Raw genomic sequence first — 10,817 nt, 5'->3', positions numbered from 1 at the left:
TCACACTTATTCATGCACAAGGATTGATCATTAAAATGAAACTAGTAGACAACAATTACCATAAATTTTAAAACGAACACAGTCAAAGCAATAATGCAACAGTAAAATCAATCCTATAATTGAACAACGTGCAGGTGGATTAGTTATAAGAATTAACGATGACCTTAAGCTAATCTCTGGCGTGCATGCGTAAAAGGATGCTATCTGGACGTTTAAGAATACGAGAGGTTAGAGTAAGGAGAAGTGCCCTTTGATCAATCGCGATTACAAGGTGACTGAACTTTACAGCCGAATTATTAATAAAAAAAACCTAGCCTTGTAATCGGATCAATACAGTCTGTCCCAGGTCTAAGAGGGTCTATTAATAGACAAGCTATTACCTGCCAATGGGAAAATCCTTATTCAGTTTCATGCTGCTAGTCCAACTAATGCTTCATAATTCATTTTAATGATGCTAAAACTATTCCGATATTAAATTATCCATCACAGAAATAATAACAGAAGTTAGTTTTTATTCAAATGTGCTGTAATGTGCATTAAATTATCCATCACAGAAATAATAACAAAAGTTAGTTTTTATTCAAATATGCTGTAATGTGCATTAAATTATCCGTCACAGAAATAATAACAAAAGTTAGTTTTTATTCAAATATGCTGTAATGTGCATTAAATTATCCTGAACTTGCTACCCTGATTCCACTGCCACTACCGCCCACGTATTGAGAATAAATTGAGCATCTTGTTTCAGATAATTTAACACTGCATGAGTCAAGGTACATTTTAATTAATATTTCTCCAGATATATTTACACCAGAAAATATTTTTCTGGTTCCAGTGTCAGACTTTTTTTTTCAATTTTAAGAAAACATGCCAAAATTTTCAACCTTCAAATATATAAATCACTGTTCCCTTTGCAAACCACATGATGAGAGCTCCATTTACGTTCAAAAGTAGCAGGCACGGTTCAAGTCAAACAGAGTAACGCAAAATTCATTTAAGTTATTCTTAGCGCAGAAATCAATACTAGTTGTGTTTTAATTATTTTCTTTTCCGTACAACATGTGAGTAAATGAACCATAAGTACAACGTTGTCTAGAACTAACGAACAGCAGCAACAACAGCAATAATGCATTTATTCACAAATGTAAACACAAGAACCACCCAGTGATTACAGCGGACTCAGAGCAAACTTGCAATATGGAGGTCCACCTTTAGAATTTACAAACAATAAAAAGTCTCACATATATATATATATATTATAAAGCCTTGTATATACTGTATGAAGTGTTTGAAGGTTAGTTAATTATATTGTACAATCTGTAATGCTTATCAAATTTTCAGGGTGCACTAATAACTTCGAGTAATGAAGCGTGTTTCTGTGACAATGGAATATGAACCGCATTTAACGACTAATAAACACTAACAACTCAGTCATGTCCAGCTCTGTATTTATATGGCTGGATCTTTACACAATTTATAAATGTTGTGTACATATCATTGTGTAAATCAATATTCATAAACACTAGTCACGTCTCTGTACCACAAAGAGCTGTTATTTTGCACCCACGGATCTATAAATTCCCATACATGCCACAAACCTTAAAGAAATCTCCTGCCTCATACGTCTCAACATATGTTGCTTCAGTCTATGATGTAATCAGAAGATTGTAGCCCTTCACCAATAGGAAGGCGACAAATTCTCCTTATGCAGTGATCCTCTAAAGCACTTAATAACCTAATATCCATCTGCAACGCCCCCTACAATCCCGTACCCGTTTATACTCCCGTCCCTAAGACATATGTATGACAACGGTCACTGTCAAACTATCTCTGTCTTAATCTGAAGATGACTTAGGAAGGTCGACACGTTGCTCTCTCCTTATCAATAAAAGTGTTAATTTATACCAGTCGTTCTAAGATACATTTTTATTTCAAGTAGGTTTCTCGTCATCAAGAACTCTTAAGCACTAGTACGTAAACATATACTAATTCCTAGCGCCATTCGTCGTCAGGAATGTTTTTCTTAAAATTAACCAAAATTATACATTTACTATTTTAAGCTTTCGTCACTGTTCGTTATATGGTTATGCTTTCCTCAATTTACTTCATTATATAAAGATAACATACAAAATGTTAAGCTAATGAAACAGAACTTTCATTCAAATTACCTTCGATTTGATTTTCTTTTAATCGACTTTGTACTTTTTAGGACGTGTGCCTTAATGTCTTTTGTTGTTCTTTAATCCAACATAAGAGTTTCGTCCAATATTTCTCAAGGTCACCTTTAGGTATATGCACCATCACTATACCTAGCTCATTTTTTTCTAGCTAACAACAAAACAAACCCAAACAAAAACTGTATTCTTAATATTTTACAAAACAAAACATCCATTTCATGGATTTAACAGCTTTTGCACTCATGTTCACAGATTTCTGATATCTTTCAAAATTTTTAACACTTCTTCTCAGGAGTAATCCAATACAATAATAATGACTGTAGATATTAATGATCAGTGATATCATCACCATATGGTTGGTTCCATTCTGACCTCAGATCCAGGATTCCTAATCTCTTACTTATGTAACTTCAGCTGAGCCTGTCCCATCTTACTGTGGCTCTTCAGCATTCATCTGTGCTCACTATTATTTCTTATCCTTCAAACCAGGGAGGCCTTCCAAGTTTTTCATTATGTCATCCCTCTACTGTTCCTTGTCCTCTTGTTACTATCCATATTTTATCTTTTGTAAACGCTGGCCATTGCAGGTTTTGGAGGCAGTTTGTTTCTGGAGTTACCCCTCAATTCTTGTCCTGTAAGAGTTCTTCTCTTCCACTTTGTTCACTGATAGATTCCCTTTATTTCAACCCACCCCATTTATTTCAAATGTCATGGAACAATTTTTCAGCCCCATTCTGGGATTCTACTTCTCTTTTATCATTCTCACAATGATGGAAAATTGTCAGCCAGATATTAATTTGGTCTACTTGATCCAACTCTGGTCTTTCTTCAATTCCTGGTAAACAGTCTTTTCATTCTCCAGTGGTATATGACCTGATTTGGGGTGCCATACACTTTCTCCATATCCCAGTTTGTTTGCCTACCTTTCACTTCATTTTTTTTGGTTCATCTACAGAGTTTAAACATTTGGTTCTTAGTCCTTTCCTTTGAGTTGACTATGGCCCTATATTTTTCCAGTGGGTTACTTACTTGAAGCCCATTGTTCCACAACCCTATGGATGTTTGATTTTTGTTTTCCAATGTGGCTTTCGTTGTTGCAACATCCCTACTCCTTCAGGAGTTGTCTTCGTTGGGTTGCCAGGACGGTTTTCCATTTCAATCTGAGCTTCCCCCATTTATCATTTCATTCACTTGGGAGTCTCTCTCTCTCGGTGTGCAAGGCAGGCTAAGCCTATTTCTGTGTCATTAAGATACGGATCTTTAGATACCAGGACTCTCATTTTTCATTTCCTGCGAGTCTTTTTGAGGCCCTATTTTCTCTTGACTCCTTTTTCTTCTTTGATGTTCCTAGACGTGTCCGCTTCAGTTATTTTTTAACTATCTCCTGTGTATTTCCAGATATACACAGTGTTCTTTTCACCTTTTGCACTCATGATGGGTCAATTGATCCCACACAACCATGCTTTCTATCTTCACCCCAAAATACCTAGACTTGAATTTATTTGGATAACTACAAGCCTCACAAGTCATTTTATGTGTTCCTTTCACAAACATATGTGGGTTTCCTTATATGTGGTGAGTGGTTAATATAACACAGATAGCACTTTGTGTTGAGTTTGTGCTTGATGACAATCAGTCCTATGACCACACCTTTTCACTGCTTCTGTTTCAGTGTGGTGCAGTTCTGAATGCTTGTTTTAAGTATTTGGTCCCCAGAGACGTGATTTTCTCTTTCATTCTTTCCATATACATTATATGCACCCTTAGTCTGGTCGCTACTCTGCAGGCTTGGCATTATTTGCTGTCTCATCTGTTTAGTTTTTTTATCAAGATCTGTTCAAACACCTCCTCTGTTCTTTCTTCCTTTCCTTGGCGAGGAAGTACTTGCTGTCAGGACCACTGTTCTCCTGGCTTTAGACTTCCTGTTTTAGGTCCATAATCCTTTCAACTAAGTGGTTTCTCTAACCTAATTTGCTTTCATTTGATTTGTTCTTACTACTGGCATCATATGATCATTGCTTTTTCACTTCCCTACCATCCCTTATTTCCATTTATTTACTATTCAGTAACAGACTCTACAGGCAATTTATATCTCTTGTCAAGGGGTAGTTGAACGATCCCCTACACATTAATACCCTATCAATTATATCAAAGGAAGATTTCGTCTACCCTGGTTTTTGTCTCCCTCCTGTCACAGTTCTCTAATATTCACAGTGGATGTCTGTTAGTGAGTTCTACAGTTTTTCTTACCGATCTCACAACAGCTGTCTTCATCATATATATATATATATTATGGAGCCGATAAAGCCCACCAAGTGCCCATTTTTGCCTCATAAGGAATACTTATTCAAAATTCCCATTGAGCAGGGGACGTATGAAACATGTTAATCCTATCTGTTTCTGCTCAGTGGCTATTATTAAGATTTTTTTACGAGACTACTTGAATGGTGTGAATGTATATTGGATCTTCGAGACTGTTATGCACTTCTGGAAAAAAAAAAATCATTAGGTGTGTGTCTGACCTTTCACATGACTTTTATTTACTGTTTTTGGTTTTGGTAACCCATTTTATATTTTTCAGTGCAGAATCTAATTCCTGATTATTGTATCATGTGATAACAAAGGTCCACATACCTCCCTTGTATTCACTACCCAATCTAATTTCTACCAACAATTTCTTTTAATAGAGTATGGAATAACACCAGTCTCAAACAGCTGTGAAAGATCAATGTAGATAGTTCCTTATCAGGCAGTACAATACTATTGATATGAGACTCAGTGGATGCACTACTTATTTAGAAAGTAGGGCTGGTGTGTTACCTGGCAGTATAGTACAGGACACTCTACTATATTGTTAACCAAGCCAGTTCAGGTGGTTGGGTCCATTGAAATGAGTGTTAGGTTTGCCTCATGACACGAGTTTGATATGATACTTTCCGCAACTGAGTCTTTTTTTTTTTTTATGAGTATCTCCTATAACTATTTCTCCATTATGGAACAGCGTGACTCATATACCTTGCTACACTACACATTCATGCTTAGCTGTTCATCTGTGACATAATGGACAATAGAGTAATCTCCAATTTCAACCAGCTTAGAGACATGTTATCACTATCGTTTTTTCTACCGTCTCTATTAGGTGACGATTATCTCATATTTGAAATTGATGTAGTTTCCCACCTATCACTGCTCGACCAGGCTTTTCTTCCCCCCTCTCCGCTTTATGGATCTCACACGCCATGGGTTTTCTCCTCTTGGTGATACTTTTAGAAAGGAAAATGTATTTGTAATTCTTCTGTACCGGCTCTCCACCACATTCAGTGTGGAATTCTAGCTTTTCTGTGGAACAGAGAGGTGAGTAGCGTTCTTACTTTGATATTTTCCTCACCTGAAATATATTTCAGATAAATACTCACCTCTCCTCACGACAAAGAGCTATAAACCTCTCAGGCACTGTTGTTTATGTTCCTGCACATGTTGCAAGCCTTGAACAAACCTTCCACTCACACACCTGTCATTGCGTATTGTTTCAGGTTATAATATAATCGTTATTAGATTATATATCTCTGCTAACATGAAAGAAAACTAAAGGACCTAGAATTGGGGTGGAAAGGTAGAATATGGTGAAAAAGGGTGAGAATTTATCTGAAAAACATTTTCAAGTAAGGAAAATCTTAATGTTATTCACTGAAAATATTTTATGGTTATGCTATCATTAACCAAATCATTATAATTGCTATTAATGTTATCTAATTTTATAACTTAAAAGTTTGATATCCTTAACACTAAAGCACTTAAATATGAAACTTGATAAGTGGTATTCTCCCAAAGCAATTTAAGGCCAGGCATGATAAGGTGTGTAAAAGCGTTCGACCCGTAATATGAGGGTCGCGGGTTCGAATCCTCATCGCACCGTACAAACTCGCCTTTTCAGCCGTGGGAACGTTAAAATGTGACGATTAATCCCATTATTCGTTGGTAAAAGAGTAGCCCAAGAGTTGGCGGTGGGTGGTGATGACAAGCTGCCTTCCCTCTAGTCTTATACTATTAAATTAGGGATGGCTAGCGCAGATAGCCCTTGAGTAGTTTTGCGCGAAATTATAAAAACAAAAACAAGGTAATTTAATATGGGTAAAATTCTAGTTGTTTAGTACACTAATATATAGGATTACGCTGATATATTCTTCATTCGCGTTTTATTATTAATTCTGCTAATTAAAATTATTCTTGTATACTTTATTAATTCTGCTAATTAAAATTATTCTTGTATACTTTATATTTTCTCTAAGTCAGCTTCTTTCTTGGTAGCTTAGGCATAACCATGAAGGCTTATAACGCTAAAACATGGGTTTCAATACCCGTGATGAGAAAAATACAAATAGCTCGTTGTGTAGTTGTGCGCTTTACGACAAGCAAAAAAACAAAATAATTCGAAATCAGCTGTTTTTCGAAGGTGCTACCGTCTTGCGGCATGTTTTTATGCATCCCAAGCGCATACTAAGTGCCGACGGCCATATTCGACTGCGCGATGAGAATAGCTGGGTTACTTGTGTTGACGTAATACGTCAGTGTATACAACTTTCAACCACTGAACCAGCTGGATTAGGTTCTGAGTTTGAAACGCTGTTTTTAATTCCCAAAAGCCAAGCTGGACAGGTTACCAGAATATCTTCGTGATACTGTGGACTGGTTTATGGGGTAAGTGAACTTTGCAAGTCTTATTATTATTATTACTTTTACTTTTATTATCGTTTAATTCCACACTTCAGTATAGACATGTGTAACAATCGGCGGGGTTATTACCGGTATTCATCGTTGTACTGTGCAACACACTGTTGTTCGAAACAATACACCCTTACATCAGCCTTTCTTCCATTTATAGATATTGTATTTATAAGCTTACCTCTGTTATCTGAACGACACTATCTTTACTTTTAAAAGTTTTATTATATCCGGTATAGTACAATACTTTTTCATGAAAGTTTATTATAAGAATGTTGTGAAAATGAAAAAACCTGTTTTTGACCTTTGAAATTGTATTGGGAAAATATAAAAATTCTGGCGTTTCAACAATTTTGACTGTGCATCGTGTATCCCATAATTTTATATTATACCACAGTATGATGGTAATGTAATTGCAGTTTGGTTGACTTAAATATATAAATGAATGAAAAATGAAGTAACACTTGTGTTGACTTGTGTGATGAATCTCGACAAAATCTTGTAAGCCTTAACTTCTAGTCCTAAATGTAATATATAATTATTAAATTACCATCCTTTACCAAAATTGCAAATCAAACTAAATATTGAAATTATTGCTACTATTACTAGAAATATTTTGTTAACATGCTTTGGAAACATTTTGATCATTTGTTAATAGTTCAGTGAAATTTGTTAAATAGGTTCTTTTCTGTATTCTTACTACCTGAATGAAATTATATTTCAGTTGTATTTACTGATAAACCAAAAAAACAACTTATGTGACATGTAAATATGATGTTTCCAATTTGAAACAAACATAAAACATATTTTTGATTTATTTTGTGTTAATGATTGATCACATGCACACACATTCTCTTGCTTTGGTTTTTCTGAACAATAAATTTATGGCTTTATATGTACCAATACCAGCTGTCTTGAGATACATTTTTACTTCAAGTGGGTTTTTTGTCATCACAAATTTATGGCTTTATGTTGTAACTAGCTAAAGGTAGAACAGAGATAGTACATTAATTTATTATGCAATTTCTAGCATCTTATCTGAGTGTGAAATATATAGGCTTGATTATTGTTTTTATCTGCTTATTAAATTAAATGTAGTTTCTTTTTCAAATGTTTTTTTTTTGCACATATTAGGATTCTTCAGAAGTGGTGATACATTTTTAAAAGCTGTTAAACTTTAGCTTGAAGGAAGAAAAACAAGGCCTTGAAGTGCATTTTTATCACAATAATATTTAAAGTGATAAATAACTTTAGAGCACTGCTTGATTTATGTTGGTGTACCTTTTTATAAGCGTCAGGATTATGTAAAAAGAGAAATGAGGAAATGCCAACTGATGTCAGCCTACCACTTTCTTATTAGTCCTGTTTCTTTTACAGATTTTTTTATCTAACGTAAATAACAGAAGTTTCAAAAATAGGAAAAATTTATATACCAAACTTAACTAAAGAGTGCATATTTATCTTATTACTTATAATATAGGGTATCTAGTGAAAGTTAGAGATACTATGGTTGTGAGAAGTATTATTATATACTTTTCATTAATATGGACTTCTATGGCAAGAATATATATATATATATATATATATAACCTTATGTTTTGCTAATTGTATACATGCTATAAATTATTTAATTATGTAAAAACTTGCAGTTTGTATGGAGATTTTGGCTACCAATTTTTTGTGGAAGTTCTTCTAAGTGCATCATTAATATTAATCCCCAAATTAGCATTATGACTGAAAAATGTACTTTTTGTAACACTTCTGCATATAACAAACAGGTGTATTTAGATTGAATCTCCTAATATGCATATTACATGAAAGTAGCACAAAGAAAATTGAATATCATATACTTTTTAATACTGGAAAAAAAAAGAAAAATTCAAGGAGCATTAAAGATCTGATAGCAAAGCCTGAAAACTTGTGTATATTAAATGCCAAAAATATTGGGATTAGTTTTCGTAAGGTTACTTGTATGGTTGTTATGTTTTTCAGAAACTGAAAGGATAAAAAATTCTGGAGATTTACTAGTTTGAAATGTGTAAAAAATTAATAAAAAATAGAATTATTGAAACACAGCTATTATATTGTGCATTAATGTTTCAGATGCTGAGAACTGTGGTAATTTAACCATTACAGAAGTTTTATACATAGAAGAGACGTGCTTAACATATAAAGAAACACAGTGTTTGAAAGAAAAAGAAATAGTAGACATTTTTGCATAACCTTCATCAGGATATGCAATGACTGGCTATATGAGTTATGATACAACTTTTATAAATAGTTTTTATAAACAGGGACCACTATAAGTAACTTATTAAAACAGAATTTGTAAATTGTACTCTTTATGAACTGAAAAGGGTTATGTATTAGTGTTTGAGGCTGAATAGAATAAAATTGTATGATTTTTTTTATATCACAAAACAATTTTTATAAGTTAAAAAGAGTAAACATAATGGACCGTGACATGATTTCATAATGTTTTAAAACTGGTAACACTAAACTAAAATACATGCAAGTTTATGTGAAATCAGCATGTAATTCATCTTGTTTGTACATTACACGATTGATTACACATTTGCAACTCTTGAACTATCGAAACTTGTTAATGAAAATATACTGCAATGATGTAGGGTCTACAAGGTTATTATTGAAATATATATGTGTGTGCTTGCTGTATATGACTACTGAAGAATTAATATTAATACACATGTATGACGGTTAGTGATATGATCAATTATGTGAGTATTTTGGTTGCAAATAGTAACTTGTGGAGCATATATGTTACCGTAAGGATATATGTATGTGACTGATAGTGTGCAGATATATAAGAAGTTGATACAGGATGTGGCATGTGTTTAACTTAAAAATCAGAAGTAATTATTTCTTTATACAAACTACTAGATATGACTTAACATGGAATACTATGTATAGTTTTAGTCTCCTTATCTAAAAGAGTATTGATTTACTGGAAAAGGTTCAGAGGACAGCTATGAGGATGATTCCAAGAATGAGGGTTATCTTATGAGGTTAAGAACTTATTTTATCTTGAGAAAAGAAGGGTAAGATGCTATCTTATTTCAAGTTTACAAGATTATCTGAATGATTGATAAGAAATAAAGGCCTCTGAACTCTTTATGCTTTCTTCTGAAGAGAGTAGGTGAAGCAGACACAAAGTTAAGATTTCAAAAAAGGCGGGCTGTGTTTCAGTTAAGGCAGTTTTCTTTTTACAACAGGGTTATTAGTTTATGGTAAAATTGTTGTAAGAGATATTGGAGGTATGAATGTTACAGAATTTTATAAAGGGAATTAATTTTCTGAAAAATAAAGGCTGAGTTTAAATTTTTACTTTTTTTTTTTCTTCCTCTGTGTACAGAGACAACCTTGAAGAACCAGATGATCCCTTGTTGTTCATATGTTATGTTACTTTTTACTTTTGAAACACATAAATATCAACAATGTTATATATGTATGTGACTACTGGACAAAACCCAGTAGAAAATTCTGAGTTCTGGTGCCCCTCCCTTTCATTTTTCCTAATGGCTGTAGTTCTTGTACAAGTGATAAAGAATTTAGGTTGAGCAGTTCATTGGACCATCTGATGCATGGTGCAGTATTTCCATGTATTATTGTCAGACATAATGAAAGATGCTGCAATTTCTTTTTTTATCAGATCTTCAGTTGTGTCTGTGTGTCTTTCAATTTCTTCTTCCTTCCTTTTCTGAGCTCCCACTTTATTCTAGGTCCAAGTGCTTTAGCAACAGAAGCTCCCAACTCTAAAAAAACGTTCTACTTGGTGTATATTTGCAGAATATTATGATGTGTATGTATCTCAGGGCTAACGCTGTTGGTTGCCATATTCGCCAATGGCTATTATTTTTGTTTTTTGGCAAAGAAAAATTGTAATTGGCGAATATACCG

The 10,817-nt window shown here is 33.8% G+C and overlaps 1 protein-coding gene across 1 annotated transcript in view; it reads left to right on the top strand.

Moving 5' to 3' along the window:
• The first annotated feature begins 6,501 nt into the window (after positions 1-6,501).
• The window catches only part of LOC143226193 (MOB kinase activator 2-like), a 140,473-nt gene continuing 136,157 nt past the window's right edge, over positions 6,502-10,817 (top strand). Inside the window, exon 1 of the mRNA XM_076456841.1 lies at positions 6,502-6,875. Within this exon, the coding sequence (XP_076312956.1) occupies positions 6,871-6,875 (5 nt within the window). The 5' untranslated portion in view covers positions 6,502-6,870. The remainder of the gene's footprint in view (positions 6,876-10,817) is intronic.

This window comes from Tachypleus tridentatus, chromosome 9, assembly GCF_004210375.1.
Source record: "Tachypleus tridentatus isolate NWPU-2018 chromosome 9, ASM421037v1, whole genome shotgun sequence".
Classification (NCBI taxonomy): Eukaryota; Metazoa; Arthropoda; class Merostomata; order Xiphosura; family Limulidae; genus Tachypleus; species Tachypleus tridentatus.
Note: the sequence above shows the minus strand (reverse complement) of the source record. Positions and strands in the feature narration are given on the sequence as shown.